Consider the following 19,895-nt stretch of genomic DNA (forward strand, 5'->3'; position numbering starts at 1 on the left):
TTGATCACTTTTTTCTGTTCACCCATAATAAAGTCATAAAAGAACCAAACTTCATGAATGTTTTTTGTGACTAAGAAGTATCTGTTCCAATCACTCTATCAGAGAAAAATCAGAGTTGTAGAAATAACTGGAAACTCAAGAGAGTCATGACATTATGTTCTTCACAAGTGTATGTAAACTTTTGACCACAACTGTATGTTCATGGACATTGATGTTTAGGTTCTGTCTGCCGTCTGTGGCATTGGTCACACCTGATAACAATTCATATGGATCCTGCTGGTCATGCTATCTCTTCTGGGATGTTAAAAGCATGGTAAAAGTTTCCAGAATTGGTCAGCTTGTGGAGGAATCCAATTTTGATTAAGTCGTATTCCACTGTGGGATCTAATATTTTCTTGTTTATATAAATTGTACAGTCAATATGCCTGTTACTAATGATACATATTTCTTTTGAGAGCTTTGCATTGTTCATTCAAGTGTAGCAGCTTTCAGAATAATTCCATGGTTATGTTTGCATCTTGGCCGGGATAAGCTACACTCAAGCTTACAACCCATTCCCGCCATACACGCACGCACGCACACACTCACGTGCACACACACACGCACGCGCACGCACACACACACACACACACTACACACAAACAAAAAACCCTGGCTTCCAACTTTTTTTATTAAATCATTTTAATGGTTTGACCTGTTATTTGAGCTAAATGTCGATAAAAACTGGCACACTGACAAAAAGGGAGTTGTACTCTGATTACCTTATTAAATTTACATTCAGGAAAAGCTCATCCTGCAGAAATCTTAGGTTTATCTTCAAGAAAGTAAATACATTTAAAAGGATGACAAATGAATAGGGTTCTACCACCATATTATTATTATTACTTGGCAGTGTATATATTACTGCGCATAATCATTCTTAAGTGTTCTAAAGTTCAAATCCAGCCGGTTAAAAGACCACAACTCCTTGCCTTTGTTGGTGAGGAGCAAAGCCACTCTGCAGGAATCCAGCGGACATGTGCCTCCTCAAGCTGTTGGAGGTCTTCCTTAAGCTCCCTGAAGGCCACTGCAACGTCTCCATTAACGATAACTTTGTCAAACATGTGACCGTGCTGTGCTTCCATGCTTTCGGCTGAATAAATCATATCTTCAAAATCTTCCTCCTGTCAACCAAAAAATAAATAACTTGACCTTACATTTAGAGTTACTAGGATGACAGATTTCTCAATCAAGTACGTATATTTGTCTATTTAGCTTAGCACAGGATAATTCCTGGTGCTGGAATAACATTGAAAAAAAATGTTGACTGAACATCGAAGCTGTAATGGATCCATCCATCAAACCAGTGACACAACCACCCACCCACCCTCCAGGGAGAACTTCAGAGGAAGTTGATGGGTACCGGGTTGCCAGGCGACACGCAGCTCTGGTGGTAGCTGAGGCAAAAACCCAGGCACGGGGCCAGTTTAGTGAGGCCAGGGAGGGTGTGTTCCAATTGTAGGGGAATCACACTCCTCAGCGTCCACGGGAGGTTGATTCTCAGATTCAGGAGGAGCAGTGTGGTTTGCAATAATTGCATCCCTCCTTTTTACAGATGATGTGGTTCTGTTGGCTTCACCAAGCCGTGTTCTCCAACTCTCGCTGGAATGATTCGTAACTTGTCCCATTTCCGGAGTTTTATGTTTTCGTCAGGAGTGAATGCGATTCGCGCAAAATCAATTTTAAAATGTAAAAAAAATATAGTACAATTTAAATCAAACTGTTATTAACATGTTTTTACATTAATTCAAATATTGAAAAAGTGCAGCAGTTTAATTTGTTGATCATTTATTGGCAAATTCAAATTTCCACAACATTAACAAGTTTTTCAGCTGGTCCCTTAACTGCACTTGAATGTTGTGCAATGTGCAAATGTCGGTCCTTATGGAGAGGCCTCAACATCGGATATTTCATCATATACAAACCAATAAACCTCTGCGAGTGTCTGGGGTTCTTCCAAATTGCCACCCATTTTGCTGTGTACAGTGGTACCTCGACATACGAGCAGCCCGACATACGAGCAATTCGAGTTATGAGTAAAATTTTGAGCAAATAAGATCTTGAGATACGAGACAAATTTCGAGACACGAGATAGACAGTTGTCAAAGACATGAGAATGTTTATGATTTTAGCACACTGTCTTTTTTGCCGCATCTCTTTCGTGTATAACAGATACAGTTGTGGTCAAATTACATACACTTGTGAAGAACATAATGTCATGTCTCTCTTGAGTTTCCAGTTATTTCTACAACTCTGATTTTTCTCTGATAGAGTGATTGGAACAGATAATTCTTTGTCACAAAAAACATTCATGAAGTTTGGTTCTCTTATGACTTTATTATGAGTGAACAGAAAAAAGTGATCAAATCTGCTGGGTCAAAAATATACATACAGCAGCGCTAATATTTGGTAACATGTCCCTTGGCCATTTTCACTTCAATTAGATGCAGTTCAGGCCATTCGAAAACCTTATTTCTAGCCTGATTTAGCCATTCCATTACCACTTTTGATGTGTGTTTGGGGTCATTGTCCTGTTAGAACACCCAACTGCGCCCAAGACCCAATCTTCGGGCTGATGACTTTAGGTTATCTTGAAGAATTTGAAGGTAATCCTCCTTCTTCATTATCCCATTTACTCTCTGTAAAGCACCAGTTCCGATGGCAGCAAAACAGCCCCACAGAATAATACTACCACCACCGTGCTTGACGGTAAGCATGGTGTACTTGGGGTTAAAGGCCTTACCTTTTCTCCTCCAAACATATTGCTGGGCATTGTGGCCAAACAGCTGTATTTTTGTTTCGTCTGAACACAGAACTTTCCTCCAGAAGGTCTTATCTTTGTCCATGTGATCAGCAGCAAACTTCAGTCGAGCCTAAAGGTGCCGCTTTTAGAGCAAGGGCTTCATTCTTGCACGGCAGCCTCAGTCCATGGAGATGCAAAACACGCTTGACTGTGGACACTCACACCTGTGTTCCAGCAGCTTCTAATTCTTGGCAGATCTGCTTTTTGGTGATTCTCGGTTGAATCTTCACCCTCCTGACCAATTTTCTCTCGGCAGCAGGTGATAGCTTGCGTTTTCTTCCTGATCGTGGCAGTGACAAAACAGTGCCATGCACTTTATACTTACAAACAATTGTTTGCACTGTTGCTCTTGGGACCTGCAGCTACTTTGAAATGGCTTCAAGTGACTTTCCTGACTTGTTCAAGTCAAGCATTCACTTTTTCAGATCCATGCTGAGCTCATTTGACTTTCCCATTGAAGCGTTTGTGGGCGTTTGCATCCAATGAGCCCTATTTAAATGGCCTCAGATAAGTCACCCGCTGTAGTTACTCATAATCACTCACAAGTGATAAGAGGCCTTGCTATGAAGCTCATTACACTAACACAACTTTCTAAGTCACCAAAATTGCTAATTCATGTTGTTGTATGTATAATCTTGACCCAGCAGATTTGATCACTTTTTCTGTTAACTAATAATAAATTCATACAAGAACCAAACTTCATGAATGTTTTTGTGACAAAGAAGTATCTGTTGCAATGACTCTATCAGAGAAAAATCAGAGTTGTAGAAATAACTGGAAACTCAAGAGAGCAATGACATTATGTTCTTCACAGGTGTATGTAAACTTTTGACCACAACTGTATCTACGAGCACTGGGCGGAACGTTGCATTTTTTCAGTGTTTTTTCCCCGTCACTCAGCGCGAATGGCGGAGCGATCGCTAATACGAAGAGTATATATTACTTCTCGTTGGCAAGTGGTCGAGCGTTATCCTATTGTGAGGACATTAGTGTGCATCATTTTCGGAATATTTTGAAGGGAATACAAAAGCAAACAGCCCATCTATAGTGAAAGTGAGGGTGGAGGTGGGGCAAATAGAGCCAACCTGGAAGAAGAAAGGTATCAAACTTTAATACAAAATTAGAATTAAGTTTAGGATAAGGTTGGAATAAACTTATTTTTGAGTGTGTCTGCATCGTAATCCAAGTTCATTTAAATGTGTTTATGTTATGAAACGAGCGTGTTGCACTAAAATGAGGTAAAATCCATTTCCTAGCAGCATTTATTGATTGAATACAAATACTGGAGCTTTTGAGACATTACAACCAGGCCAGGGGGGGTATTTTTCCTGGGAAAAGACAGCAATGGACGTCAATGGCGAAATGCCAAAAATTAAACTGGGGTAAAATGGGGTAAAATCCACTTCTTAGCAGCAATTTGTGATTAAATACAAACACTGGAGCTTAAGTACAAACACTGGAGCTTTTCAGATATCAGAACTGGGCCCACAATTGAAATATTATTTAGGAATATAGCCATATTATACTCACCACAAATCCTTTTTAACTGTACACAATATCCATCCTCCTTTCTTTCTTCCTTCTTTTCTATCGCCATCGACGCTAATGATGAAAGTCGAGCCTGTCCTGTCATATTTCCGGCATAGTCCGTCTTGAAAATGGCTTTAAATCAACACAACAATATATTTGCTTTTGCAGCTAAGTTAGTGCACTGAAAGTGGCGCACACACCATTTTCCCGGCTGTAACAGGCTTGCTAGCTTCGGAGTTGACCGCCTTTTCTTAATGTTGTCCATTTTTTCTGGAAATGTCCGTCTGGAAAATAGCTTTGTGAGCAAATCTGCAACCAAATCCATTTGTTTTTGCCTCTGTCGGCCATTGTGGGTGGAGTTTGTGATCTCTGGCTGCCTTAACAATTCCTCGTGTATAAGACCTCCCCTGTTTCACAATTTTAACTCCATATTCATGGTTTTAATAGGGTGTACAAATGTGTTACTTTGAAGGAAAAATCTTAAGAAAAATCATCACGTGGTATTTCTGAGATACTGTATGAACTAAAAAGATCGTTTTCTGGATTGCACATTATTTGGGTCAATATCATAAGGAAGTTAATATGCCTGTCTTTGTGTTAGGTTTATCATTATTATAGATGTGTATCAATATTATTATATTATATGTACTTGCAACGAAGAGTAATTGACATTAATACAAAGGGCATTTGAATGCATCTCTTGCAAAAGTGAGGACTGTGGTTCGCATCAAGAGGACTGGGAATGGCCTTGGGCAGGATGGGTTCACAACTATAACGGTGGACTGTTTTGCTTCGGAAGAGGAGTCCACAACAAACGGTCTTGGGAACGGTGGACTGTTTTTGCTTCGCGAAAAGAGTTCACAACAAGCGCCCTTGGGAACAGTGGACTGTTTTTGCTTCGCAGGATGGGTCAACAACAAAGCGGTCTTGGGAACTGTGGACTGTTTTGGCTGGGCAGGTCGGGTCGACAACTGGCGCCCTTGGGAGAATTCGACAGACATACAATTGTTTTGATGACTGCGATAAAATGTTATGAAACTCTAAATATGTTTAGACTTCTGTGGGGCATGGCGTTAAAATCTTATGAATAAAGTAGCGAACGAGACCTCGAGTTGTTAGAATGATCTAGGCTACATATGTGGATGGATGTATTTCTCTTCTTGCAAGAATTAAACAAAGATGTGACTTCAGATGCCTCTTTTATTGTGAATTTGGAAATACCTAAGGATTATTCCAACATTTTGGTCCTTCGAGCCTGTGGTCAAGATACCAAAGCAGAATCCAGGATGCTTCCGTTCGATATCTGGGAAAAAGACCGTGGCCTTGGCGTGTCTAAAAACCCTTTACGGGCTGGATTACTCGAAGGAGCGCCCCTGGATTCTCGATGGTTGACGACTAATACTACTGAAAGAGACATCTGACGACATCGCTGGTAAGTCCACATGAATGTCTGCATTTGTTGACGGTTGCCAAATGAGCGAAGGGGCATTGCATGTGTAGGTCCATTTTTGAGAAATGAGACGATAAAACCCTGGGCATACTAGTCTCTACCAGGTAAAGAGACAGCGCATGAGTCTATAAAACTTAGAGCAGTTTGGGGTGTCCTGTACTGTGGTCCGGAAAAGTACAAATATAACTCAGACGGTATATCAGGCTAGGGTATATATTTGTGTTACGTGTGTGTTAGGGCAGTTCGGGGTGTCCTGTACTGTGAAAAGTACAAATATAACTCTGACGGTATATCAGGCTAGGGTATACATTTGTGTTACGTGTGTTACGTGTGTTAGGGCAGTTCGGGGTGTCCGGTACTGTGAAAAGTACTGAAGAATATGACATATTTTACTCCTTCATTTTATTGTAGCTGTTTCATTTTGATATAATACCACTGTAGGATTAAAACTATTGTTCTCAACTCAATTACAATGAACAAAAGGTCTTTGTCTGAGTTTCTACTTCAAGGTGTGGTCCAGGTGTCAAGTGGTTCAGGTGTCAAGTGGGCCAGGTGTCAAGTGGTCCAGGTGTTAAGTGGTCCAGGTTTCAAGTGGTCCAGGTGAAACCGTCAAAGGAGACAAAGGATTCCCCATGGAGAAGGCGACCCAGGCCAGACGTGGATTCACGGGCAAGCAGATTCCAGGAGAAGACACCCCTCCAGAACATCGTGGGACAGTCCACATATCATTAAAATCAGCGAATGAATATTCATCTTTGTTTTACTATAATTGGGCAAACGCGGGTTTGGACTTTAGTCTATTTAATCCTCCACTGAAGCACGGCGACGCTCAGCTGGTTTTATATTTGGGAAAGGGACCCGGAGCTCTGTAAGGATCAATATTAGGAATAAATCAACTGTGGGGTAACTCGCAAACCCTGGTCTCTTCCTTCGATGCTGAGCACGCACCATTGTTAGACGGGAGAAGACAGATTTAGGAATTGGAGTCAGAAGCTAAAACTTTAAGTCTAACAATTTTGGTGACCCTGTCCGTGAGTCGAGGGGGGAGAGAGGCTGCGTAGACAAATAGGATCATAGGCGCCGTTCAAAGCGGCTGCTAGTTGCAATGGCTCCCTAAACCCTCACTCGTATTCTGTGTTTTTAGGGCTTTTTTAGAGCTTTTTTATCCCTTATTTTTACATTTTATTGTCTCTTAAGATTTTACTTGTTACTTTGCTTTATATATTATATTCCTAACTTTAATGTTTTAAAACTTCACTTTCAAGACTCTACTCCGAGACTCAAGTTGTGCGAGAGGCAGTCTTTGAGCTATTGGTTTAGTTTATCTTTTGGGAATTCTGGACATTATATTTTGACCCACTCAGCCATGCCTCCGCTGTCTTACACAAAGGATCAGCTGTTAGCGCTACGCAACACCTGGATTCCCCTGGACCTGGACCTGGGCCTCCCCGCGGAGTTAAAGAGGAAGAGAAGAGGATGCAGAGCTGGACGAAAATGTCAGGAGAGAAAGCGACGCTTCAGACCCAGCATTCCATCTATTATTATGGGGAACGTAAGATCTCTCCCCAATAAGATGGAAGAGCTAACAACGCTGACCAAACAACAACGACAATATCGGAATATCTGCATTATGTGCTTCACGGAGACCTGGCTGAATGAACTAATTCCGGACTCTCTCGTCTCCTTGGACGGTTTTCAGCTGGTGAGGGCGGACAGAGATGCTGAGGAGAGCGGTAGGAAGAAAGGGGGGGGACTAGCTGTTTTTATTAATAGTAGATGGTGCAGCCCCGGGCACATTACTGTGAAGGAGCGACTCTGCACTCGAGATATCGAGCTAGTAGCTGTTAGCATCAGGCCGTTTTACATCCCCCGGGAGTTCTCGCACGTTATCATAATAACTGCGTATATACGTCCCTCGGCCGATGCGACAGTCGCCCGCGAGCTGCTTCACGCCACTGTGTCCCGGCTGCAAACGTCACACCCCCAGTCTCTCCTTCTTATCTCTGGTGACTTTAACCATGCTCCCTTGGCTTCTACTCTCCCCACCTTCACTCAGTTTGTGAAGTGCCACACGAGGGAACAAAAAACTCTGGACCTGCTGTATGCCAACACAAAGGAGGCATACAGCTCAGTCCCCCTCCCCCCACTGGGCCGCTCAGACCACAACCTGGTCCATCTGATCCCCACCTACATCCCTATGGTGAGGAAAATAAAACCTACCACGAGGATCATACAAAGATGGACCGAGGAGACCAGCATGGTACTGAGGGACTGTTTTGAGACCACTGACTGGGAGGTGCTGTGCAATTCACATTGTACTGACATTGACAGCTTGACCCACTGCATCACAGATTATATTAACTTCTGTGTTGAGAACATTGTACCCTCCAAGAAGATCCGTTGTTTCTCCAACAATAAGCCGTGGGTCACCAGGGATCTAAGGGCCCTCCTGAACAAGAAGAAGAGGGCTTTTAGGTCTGGGGAGAAAGAGAGCCTGAAAATGGTCCAGAAGGAGCTGAAGAGAGAGATAAGGAAGGGTAAGACCATCTACAGGAGGAAGCTGGAGAACCAACTCCAGAGAGGCAACACCAAAGAGGTCTGGAGGAGCTTGAGGACTATTTCGGGCCATGGAGGCAACAGCGAGAGAGACCCGGAGTCTGGCGGCAGGGAGTGGGCCAATGAACTGAATCAGTTCTTTAACAGATTCAGTCCTGCCCCCACTCCCCTGACCCCCCAGACCAGAAGCAACGCTCCCCCCTCGTTCTCCTCCTCCTCCTCTTCCTCCCCCTCTTCCACCGGTCTCTGCATTACTGTCGATCAGGTGATAAAACAGCTCAAGAAGATCGAGGCAAGGAAGGCTACCGGTCCAGACGGCCTCAGCTCCAGACTACTGAGAGAGTGTGCGGATCAGCTTGGTATAGTGATTCTGCATATTTTCAACCTCAGCCTCAGTCTGCAGAAGGTCCCCACCTTGTGGAAAACTTCCTGCGTGGTCCCAGTTCCTAAGACTGCGTACCCCAGGGAGCCAAACCACTTCAGGCCGGTAGCATTAACCTCTCACCTGATCAAGACATTGGAGAGAATCATCCTCAATCACCTCAGCCCCCTGATGAATGCAGAGCTGGACCCTCTGCAGTTCGCCTATCGTCCAGGCATTGGTGTGGAAGATGCTACCACCTACCTGATGCACAGGTCTCTTTCACACCTGGAGAACGCGGGAAGCACGCTGAGAATGATGTTTTGACCTCTCCAGTGCCTTCAACACCATTCAGCCGGTTCTACTGAGAGGGAAACTGGAAGAGGCTGGAGTAAGGAACCACCTAGCCGCATGGATCATCGACTTCCTCACTGACAGACCACAATATGTGAGACTCCAGGACTGTACGTCTGATGTGGTAGCTTGCAGCACGGGGGCCCCACAAGGCACAGTGCTCTCTCCACTCCTCTTCTCCCTCTACACATCGGACTTTAAACATAATACAGACACCTGCCACCTCCAGAAGTTCTCTGACGACACCGCTATTGTTGGACGAGTGACGGACGGGAACGACCTGGAGTACAGGGGAGTCATCACAGCCTTTGTTGACTGGTGTAGGCAAAACCACCTCTACATCAACACCAGTAAGACAAAGGAAATGGTCATCGATTTTCGGAGGAATCCTCAACAGACCACTCAGGTGAACATCCAGGGTACAGACATTGAAATCGTGGAGAATTTTAAGTACCTGGGTGTTCACCTCAACAACAAACTAGACTGGTCCACAAACACAGATGCCCTGTACAAAAGGGGCCAGAGCCGCCTCTACCTACTGAGGAGTCTACGGTCCTTTGAAGTGTGCAGGACACTGCTGAGGACTTTCTACGACACTGTGGTGGCCTCTGCAGTGTTTTATGCAGTGCTTTGTTGGGGATGCGGGAGCACGGAGAGGGACAGGAACAGGCTGAATAAGCTGGTCAGGAGGGCCAGCTCTGTTCTGGGCTGTCCTTTGGACTCTGTGGAGGAAGTGGGAGAGCGGAGGATGCTGAGCAGGATGATGTCCATCATGGACAGCACCTCCCACCCCCTGCATGAGTCTGTGGAGTCCCTCCGAAGCTCCTTTAGCAATAGACTGCGGCACCCTCATTGCAGGAAGGAGCGCTTCCGCAGATCCTTCCTCCCATCAGCTGTCAGGCTCTTTAACAAAAAAATGGCTGGGTGTTAAGACCTACCGTATGCATGCATGTACATTCATGTGTATGTATGTATGTATATATGTCCTAAGCAACACGCTTATTTAATTATATATTTATTCATGTATTTATTTCTTGACCTACTTATTACCTATCTATTACCTATCTATTTATGTCTAAAATGCCTTTCCTATTCCTGCATCCTCACCCTCTTGCCACTGGAACAACGAAATTTCCCGAATACGGGATGAATAAAGTTATCCAATCCAATCCAATCCAATCCAATCCAATCCAATCCAATCCAATCCAAAATAGGTGTCTGGAGTCCGGGACTTCAAAAGAAAATACGCCTCACGTCTGGGACGTGTTAAACAGTTAAAAACGTCTGGGACGGAATAATTGCTCAAGTCGGGGACTTGAGACTACTCAGGTTGGCAGTCCGGGACTGCCCAGAAACTTCTTCGGTGACTTCTTAAAACAGGCCTGAAATCAACTAAAGGTGAGCAGAATTCCTGTTTTTATAATGTCAAAATTCTGCTATTGGATTGTTTAAATTACTGAGAAGTCACAGTAGACATTTCACTTATATAGTCCGAGTATTTGTTCGGGGAACATTTTCGTGATTATATTGAAATCAGGGATTTCATGATACCTGTAGTAGGTAAAGAATCTGGGATTCTTAAGGTATTTGTTCAGGGAACATTTTATAGGGGTCGTCCGGGACACCCCGACAAAGTCCGGGACTTCGAAGTGCGCCGGGGGCGTGATAGTTACGAGTATTTGTTCAGGGAACATTTCCGTAATTAAAATAAAGGAATCGGGGATTCCTAAACGTTCGTATTAAAATAAGTCTTCAGCAGGGAAACGACTGGGTCCACAGCGATTTTATTCTTAGATCGATCCTAATAAAATTCTAAATTTCTTGATTCCTAGAATTGAATATACCGTAATTACTCGAATATAACACGCAGGTTTTTGCAAAATAATTTATTCCAATAGTTGGGGGTGCGTGTTATAATCAAGAACTAAAATAAATTACAAATTTTCGATCGAAAAAAGCATTGTCAAACTCACTTGACGCACGGATTTGACGTCATCACGTAAAGACGACGCACGGATTTTACGTCATCTCGTAATTTCGATCGAAAATCGGAAAGCCGAGACCACCACTGCCCCCCTCTAGCCTCCTACTTGTCTCAGTTCACCCTCTCTCAGTTCAGTGTTATAATCAATAACTAAAATAAATTATAAATTTTCGATCGAAAAAAGCATTGTCAAACTCACTTGACGCACGGATTTTACGTCATCTCGTAAAGCCAATCGGATGATGTGTTGTGGGAGGAAGAGGAAGTTGACGCATACCGGCTGTAGCCAATCCATTCATTGCTTTCGTTTCCTGTATTTAAGTAGCGACGCGTCATCACACGTCGCCGCATCGTTCACTATCGTTGACTATCATTGACTGTTGTTAGCGGTTGCTAGCGGTCGCTAGCTGTCGTTATTCTGTTGCCTCTGTCCGTATGCGCGCCGCATGCGGCCACGTTTGTTTCCACGCCTTGGTTGATTCATTAAAGGACTCCGTATCACGCTGAATGCCTCGTCCTCTCCTGCTTCCTGCATTTGCACAACGCGGCGCGACCGTAACAGATGCCCCCGATCGCGCTGCGATGACCCAGCGACGCGGCGCGATCATAACAAGAGGACAGACAAAGAGAGAGAGGAATATCTGCAGAGACTATTTAAAGATTCTGATGCGGACTCATTTGAAGGATTCTAAAAAATAAATTTGTACTCTTGATGAACAGTTGTAGTTTAAACACATGAGTCTTTTCCATTGTGCATATGTTCAAATCATTTATTTATTCAAGTTGTATGTTCCTTTTCTTGTTTGAGAATGACAATAGATATTTGAATTAAAACATGATATTGTCAATTGAAATGTAGTCAATGTTCAAGGAAGTCTGAAAGGTATTGCAACATAACATGTCTACATGATATGTTTGTCCACTCTGTGTATCATCTATTGCCCTAAAATTCAAACGCATAACTCCCAACTGCACGACACTCGACACGCTCGTACCTGAAGATTTCTCTATCCGGTTTTGAACAAAACAATCGTGAAACGAAGAAAAAAAGGTAAGATTTCTGATTTTCGTCAGCGGGAAATTTTAGGTGCGCACTATATTCGAGTACTGCGTTTTTCCAGATTTTTTTGGCCCAAAGTTATACCTGCGTGTTATTTTCGAGTGTGCGTTATATTCGAGTAATTACGGTACTAGAATTCTAAATTTCTTAATTCCTAGAATTGAATATACTAAAATTTATCCGGTGATGTGTGATGACTGCGTTGGTAAAAATGCAAGGAGAGCTTGAACAAGAATGTGTGTGTGTTGAAAAGAATGGGGAGGAAGACGCTGAAGGAGAATGGAGTTTGTGTGTGTTAAAAGGAGGGGGGAGAATGATGCCGACGGAGAATGGAAAATTGATGAGTTTGTACGGATATGTCAAAGCACAGGTTCTGAGTGGGGTTCAAAAGAAGGGGCAATCCAAAATGAGACGCGAGTTGAAGAAACAATTTTGTACGTTGAAAGGAAATGTGCATTTTACAGGTCAAAAGCGCGAATGGAGTATGAATGGTTTGGCCGTAGCTTTGCAAAAAATAGAGTGTGACGTCACAGCTAAGAAGGTGGCACTACAAAAGCGAAAGAAGGAAGTGAGTAGGTGGTGGCGTGACCCGATACTGAGAAAGGAGGAGGAGTTGGAACTACATAGATTGGCAATACATAACCTAGTAATTGCGTCAACAGCTTTGGCCACAGTGAGGCGTCAACAGGCTATGGAAAAGGGCAAGAAATCTGCTTCTGGAAAATTAGGTGGTACTGTGGCGCCACCTGGTGGATTTAATGACACATTACAACAATTACCGTAATTACTCGAATATAACACGCAGATTTTTGCTATATAATTAACTCCAATAGTTGGGGGTGCGTGTTATAATCAATAACTAATTTTTTTTTTTTTTTTTTTTTTTTGTGTCTTGTTACATGGCCCTTAGCCTGGTGCTTTTTCTTGCCAAATAAATTGAATTGAAATTGAATTGAATAAAATAAATTACAAATTTTCGATCGAAAAAAGCATTGTCAAACTCACTTTGACGCACGGATTTTACGTCATCTCGTAGAGCCGACGCACGGATTTTACGTCATCTCGTAAAGCCGAGACCACCACTGCCCCCCTCTAGCCTCGTACCCGTCTCAGTTCACCCTCTCTCAGTTCAGTGTTATAATCAATAACTAAAATAAATTACAAATTTTCGATCGAAAAAAGCATTGTCAAACTCACTTTGACGCACGGATTTTACGTCATCTCGTAAAGCCAATCGGATGATGTGTTGTGGGAGGAAGAGGAAGTGGATGAAGGAAGCGTGGACGTTGATAGGATTCTCAACGAAGAGATGTATGAGAGGACAGACAAAGAGAGAGAGGAACTCTTCATTTGAAGGATTCTAATGAATAAATTTGTTTGAACAAAACAATCGTGAAACGAAGAAAAAAAAGGTAAGATTTCTTATTTTCGTCAGCGGGAAATTTTAGGTGCGCACTATATTCGAGTACTGCGTTTTTCCAGATTTTTTTGGCCCAAAATTACCTGCGTGTTATTTTCGAGTGCGCGTTATATTCGAGTAATTACGGTAGGTGATATTATGACGTCCTCTGGTGGCATTTCTCATACATTACCCCAACCCACAATAGATCCTCCCAGTCCTCTCAAACCAGCTTTGACTTTGATGCCCCCTCTTGTACCTTCAGCACCCCTACTGAATTATCAAGCTCCAATAAGACCTTACGGTATGTCCCTACAATAACCAGTAGTAACTTTAGGTGGACGGTTAATCCTTGATGTTGAGAACGAGGCAAAAGACCTCATAAGAACAGCATGTAATCTCAAAAATACAAAAGATATACCAAAACAGTCCAGCGGTGACTTGACTGATCGAGAGGACGATGCAGAAGTAACAGAAAGAGACCGACTTTATAGAGAACAGAAGTGCAGAGAGGAAGCGACTCGACAGAAAAATGAAGGAAAGAAACGTAATAAGAAAGGAAAAGGTGAGTTGACTGACCATCTTATACTGTTTGAGGACGCTAATCGACAATCAGACTATGACTCAGACAGTGATTCAGACATTCCAGACGAACGAGAGAAAGAGAGAGTGGACATGTACAGACAGGCTCTACCAGATTCTGGATTTCATATCGCCCTTCGCCCACGTAACAGTGGGGCGAATGAAACATCAGACAGGACTGTCAGTTGGAAACCAAAGCCCAGCGCAAAGTGGGTACAAGCTATATCTGGAGGTATGTTTCCCCTCCGCCCTCGGGGAGGAGGCATGATATATGAGCCACTTGTTCTTAGAGATGTGGCTGCATTGACTGAATAACTCCCTCCTCTGGCGAGGGGACGAAGTCCATGGTTGATGAAATTATTGGCTTTAATGAGTGAACAGAATTGTGCACTTGGTGACATGAGACAGGCCATATCAGCATCCTGCACTCAACATCAGGTACGAATGATAGAGGAGGAAGCAGCCACTATAAGATATCCACACGACACTCCATTGACCCAAGTGTCAGACGCCTTGTTCAGGGCAATTAAAAATGCCTTCCCACGACCCCATGACTTGGCTCCTACCGTGTTCCCATACACCGATGGAGTGGGAGGTCCGGTACACTATGAATAGTGTATTAAAGACTGAATAGAAAGCACCGGCCGCCATCCATCTGGCATATTTGAGAGTGAAACCTTATTCCGAACAGCTATTCTCGAGGGTCTTCCAGAACCGGTTAAAAAGGAGTTGAGGAAGGATCCCGACTTGTTGACAGGTGACAAACCTAGATTTAAACGTCACCTATCTCACCATTGTAAGATGTATGATAACGAGAAGATAAAAGAAAAAGCCGAATCACAAAATTTGACCTCTGCTCTGTTGAAACTCCAACTTTCTAAATTACATAGTGAAGCCAAAAAATTTAAACAGGAAAAGACAGAGCAATCCGTACAGATGTTTCAGGGATATGGTGGGGCGCGAGATGATGGTCAGTTATATGATGGATACGGTGGTCGGGGGCATGGTTTCTCTGGTGGCCGGGGAAGAGGGTACTCAGGACAAGGCCAACAAGGCAACTGTTTTGTGTGTGGCGGTATTGGACACTGGGCACGTGGTTGTCCCAGTCAACAACGGCAACAGCAACAACCGTTCCCACGGCAACCCATACCGCGGCAGTATGGCCCACCACAACAGCAGCGGCCTATGCGTGGGGGGACGAGGCACTGGTAGACCATGGCGGCCGCAGCAGCCGGCCCAGTCACCTGGACAATATTACCAGGGCGGAGATGATTCTTACGGACCATGGGATCCTCCACACTCCGAATAGAGGTGCCCGAGAGGCTCGGGAAGCAGTGGAACGGCAGACCCAATGCTTCACATGAGAGTCAACTGCGTACAAACATCAGCTTTGGTGGACACGGGAGCAACGTGTAGCTCCACAAAGTGTAGCTTCCTGAACCTGTGTGCATGGTCCTCGGATACCGATCCATGCTGGCCAGTGGGGATGTGTAAAAAACCTAGTACTACTCAGGCGAAAACCGGCAAGGTGATTCCATCAATTGTGTCCCCTAAATCGAGTAAGGTCCGCATAATCCATGGCGAACCATCAGTGGACAATTGGTTTAGAATGATTACAGGTATTACGGCAGGATCTAACAATTGGCTGTTAATGGCAGAGCAAGCTGCCAGCAAAACCCAAGATGATTGTTTCGTGTGTATGGGTGCTCGACCCGTACTCCGTATTGTTTCGGCCCCAGTCGAAAATGAATGTATTGTGGACCTTCTAAAAAACACCAACCTGAAATGTAATTGTTCTAAGTACGATTCGATATTCCCACTTGTCCAAGACGATAAAGAGAAACCAATTTTTTATAAATCAGTAGCACGACAAAATTTTACCTGTCTCAAATTAAATGGGACTGGAAAATCATTGGGACGTATTCCGTCTGATTGGTGTGTATTAAATATGTCTTTTCCGGTACCACACACCTTATCCCGAGCGGACATCTGGCTATGGTGTGGAAGCGAATAAGTTTTATGATAGATTACCCACAAATACTTCTGGTGTGTGCTCTTCGGTGTCTTTGTTGCTTCCGGTTTCTGTTTCCCCAGTGAATCTCACAGCTGGAGTACAATTACCTTCAAACCTGAAGGATATTTTGCATCGCAATAAGAGAGCATCACCCACCAGGATGGGTAACTCAGACCCCACCTATATTGACGCCATAGGCATCCCCGTGGCGTTCCTAATGAGTATAAACTTGTTGATCAGGTCTCAACAGGATTCGAAAGTCTTCTAATTTGGGTAACCCCTAACAAAAATGTTGATCGCATTAATTACATTCATTACAATGTCCAGCGACTTGGCAATTACACTGTTGAGTCGTTTAAGGCGGTACATGAACAGTTAGCGGCAAAATCTCTCATGGCTTTCCAAGATCATACAGCATTAGACATGTTATTGGCCGAGAAGGGTGGTGTATGTGCTATCTTTGGTGATTCATGTACTTTCATCCCTAATAACACAGCTCCAAATGGACGTCTCACCAAAGCCTTGGAAGGCATCCGAACCCTGACTAATAAGTTGGCAGACCATTCAGGTGTGGGCGACTCAATCTGGGACCAATGGATGAAAACATTTCGGTACCTGGAAAGGTTTGATGGGAAATGTTTTTATATCTGTTGTTGTTTTCACGACTTTACTTAGTCTTTGTGGATGTTGCCTCATCCCCATGGCTCGTACTCTGGTTGTTCGTTTGATCGATAGGGCAGTGGGACCAGATCCGAAAGGTCAGTATGCTCAATTGCTCCAAACTGATCCCTCTGCAACCACCGCCAAGCATGTGTTCATGGATACACTAATGTGATGCTTCTTTGTTTCTTTTATTATATTAATGTAGTGCTTCTTAGTTTTGTTTCTTACTAACCTGTGTGTTGTTTGTCGGTATGGTCTCTTTTGGGAGACCAAGAGAGGGAATGAAGAATATGACATATTTTACTCCTTCATTTTATTGTAGCTGTTTCATTTTGATATAGTACCACTGTAGGATTAAAACTATTGTTCTCAACTCAATTACAATGAACAAAAGGTCTTTGTCTGAGTTTCTACTTCAAGGTGTGGTCCAGGTGTCAAGTGGTCCAGGTGTCAAGTGGTCCAGGTGTCAAGTGGTCCAGGTGTCAAGTGGTCCAGGTGTCAAGTGGTCCAGGTGAAACCGTCAAAGGAGACAAAGGATTCCCCGCGGTGAAGGCGACCCAGGCCAGACGTGGATTCACAGGCAAGCAGATTCCAGGAGAGGACACCCCTCCAGAACATCGTGGGACAGTCCACATATCATTAAAATCAGCGAATGAATATTCATCTTTGTTATACTATAATTGGGCAAACGCGGGTTTGGACTTTAGTCTCTTTAATCCTCCACTGAAGCACGGCGACGCTCAGCTGGTTTTATATTTGGGAAAGAGACCCGGAGCTCTGTAAGGATCAATATTAGGAATAAATCATCTGTGGAGTAACTCGCGAACCCTGGTCTCTTCCTTCGATGCTGAACACGCACCATTGTGACGGGAGAAGACCGATTTAGCAATTGGAGTCAGAAGCTAAAACTTTAAGTCTAAGAGTACAAATATAACTCTAACGGTATATCAGGCTAGGGTATACGTACATTTGTGTTACGTGTGTAGTTCCAATAATAAAAGGCGGAAAAGAAAGTTAACTGACTGATAACTGAGTGAAAATCAAAGCGCCACAAGGGTTAAACACCTAAATTTATGGATAAACAAATATGGGTTTGCTGGCCATCTTAAATATGCATGAAATATTAAAACCTACAGGATAAAATACGCACTAAGCATAGAGATAATCTATATCTATATATAATATGTGAATGAGATACGAGCGAGACGGCTTGTTCCACAGAAAGAAGAGTGATAAAACGGGTCCGTTGTGCTAGCGGGAATATTTTGGTTAACAGACGAAAAGAAATACAAAACGGCCAATTAAATGTTTAGCGGGGTTGCCAAACCTGCGTTTTTTGTCATACTCTAAATTTGCCAAATAATGCCTCGACTGCGGGGGAAGCGCTCTGTTTTGGTGCAGCTGCTGATTTGAACGCGGAGAAACGTGGGCCGCAGGGCGGCCGATTTGGACATTCAGTATGCGCACGGACCACACAAGTGACTAAATTTTTTGGGGGACCCCTTCCGTGAAGACATTACAATAATTGGCCTTGGGGGTGCTGAAGCAAACTTGAGGGCAAAAATGAGTTTTGCTATGATATAGTTATGCTTTCAGCATATTGTGATTATGGGGTCTTGGCAAAAAAAATTGATATAGTTGGATATCGGGAGAGGAATTAATTTAGTCTTCTCTAAAAAGCGTTATAATTGTGCACAGGAGACGAAGCATTGTGCAAAGAAAGAAAAAGAGAGCGTTTTGAATTTATAAACAAAAGATAAGAATGCTGCTTCGCAGCGAGCGTGAAGGTCACAGTTAGCGGCTAAGAGTGCGCTTCCGTTAAACATTTCATAATAAAGGAAGCAGGGTTCCGCAATTACCTTCGCATTTATTCTTTGAATTTAATCAGGAATGTTTTTCGAGGTGATAGAAAATCTGTTTGGCAAAGATTGATTTGGTAAAAGCTTTGGAATTGGGAATAGAGCAAAACAGCCAGTTTTGACCAATTTGTGGATTTCAAAGGGCTCTTAATTAAAGAGTGCTAGTTTTTGGAGGATAAAAGAATATCAATACTGTCTTTGAATGGTTGAGTTGTTCAAAATACTTTAATATAGGAGATAGGCTGTTTAAAGAAAAAGGAATGGGAAAAATTACAATATTATGGCATATTGGTGACAATTTGTGGGTCCTTTATTAAACATTGAAAATTGTAATTAGGAAATGCCTAGTAAAAGGTTGATTTCTCTAATTTAAATATTGTAGATTTGTATTGTGGTAACAGAGAGCTATAGGAAATAGCTCTTATCTTAAGTAAACATAGTATGAGGTGATTTGCAAATTATGTCTTAGGTATTAAGAGTTATTTGGTTGTTAAAGAGATCAGACATGAAATTAACAATGCATAAATGCCATGAGAAAATTCATGGCATTCGTCCAAATTATTAGAAAAATTGTACCTGGCTGGGGTAGATAAAATAATTGATGTAGGATAGGCTTAATTTCCCTGGGACTGAAAAACATGGGGTGTTTTTCAAGTGCACAGAAGAACATTCCCTGTTTGTCCTGAGCGAGTGAAATATGCTTTGGCGTGGGGCATGTTGATGTTACGGATTGGATAATCATTGATCAAATTGATACAACCAAATGACGTTGCTTTCTATTGCTTTTAGGGCATACAAATTAAGAGAACTTTAGCTTAAAACTTACAGCATTGCAATTATGGGGTTAATGCACCTAAATGATACGGAGATAACGATTGGCAAGAACAAGCTTGGATAAGGGGGAAATCTGGCTAAAGAAGCAGATTAGGTTTGTCGCTTTGGGTTTTGACAAAATGCGTTGGCACATGAATTCTGGGGTATTTGGGGAATGAGAATCCCATATGTACAGCAAAATTTGGGGGAAATTTAGAAATAGGCTCTATTTTGGCACTGGATGCCCAAATTCTGGTGGGGCCTTCATGGTATGGAATGAGTGATGAAATGATGTCTATGTTCAAAAATAGCATCTCCAAATTATAAAGTATCAACCTTTGAGTAATGCTTTAAGTAGATGGGTGGTCTAGGAATAAAATGAAATGGGCAAAATTCGAACGGAATGCGAGATACATTGACAACTACTA

The 19,895-nt window shown here is 43.0% G+C and overlaps 2 protein-coding genes and 1 long non-coding RNA gene across 7 annotated transcripts in view; 2 read left to right on the forward strand and 1 right to left on the reverse strand.

Annotated features, from left to right (window-relative positions):
* Window positions 1–744: 744 nt before the first annotated feature.
* The window catches only part of LOC144085322 (MAGUK p55 subfamily member 7-like), a 161,334-nt gene continuing 142,183 nt past the window's right edge, over window positions 745–19,895 (reverse strand). For all 5 annotated transcript variants that reach the window (XM_077614449.1, XM_077614448.1, XM_077614445.1 and 2 more), the window contains one exon: window positions 745–1,163. In XM_077614449.1, the coding sequence (XP_077470575.1) occupies window positions 936–1,163 (228 nt within the window). In that variant the 3' untranslated portion in view covers window positions 745–935. The remainder of the gene's footprint in view (window positions 1,164–19,895) is intronic.
* Window positions 3,672–17,621, forward strand: LOC144085324 (uncharacterized). The gene is made up of 2 exons (XR_013304088.1): window positions 3,672–6,390; window positions 17,227–17,621. It is a non-coding gene; the product is annotated as an uncharacterized LOC144085324 (long non-coding RNA).
* LOC144085323 (uncharacterized) lies at window positions 9,067–18,046 on the forward strand. The gene is made up of 2 exons (XM_077614451.1): window positions 9,067–10,491; window positions 16,629–18,046. Exon 1 carries the CDS (start codon window positions 9,458–9,460, stop codon window positions 10,022–10,024), a length of 567 nt encoding a protein of 188 aa, XP_077470577.1. The 5' UTR covers window positions 9,067–9,457; the 3' UTR covers window positions 10,025–10,491; window positions 16,629–18,046.

Source organism: Stigmatopora argus, chromosome 12 (genome assembly GCF_051989625.1).
Source record: "Stigmatopora argus isolate UIUO_Sarg chromosome 12, RoL_Sarg_1.0, whole genome shotgun sequence".
Classification (NCBI taxonomy): domain Eukaryota; kingdom Metazoa; phylum Chordata; class Actinopteri; order Syngnathiformes; family Syngnathidae; genus Stigmatopora; species Stigmatopora argus.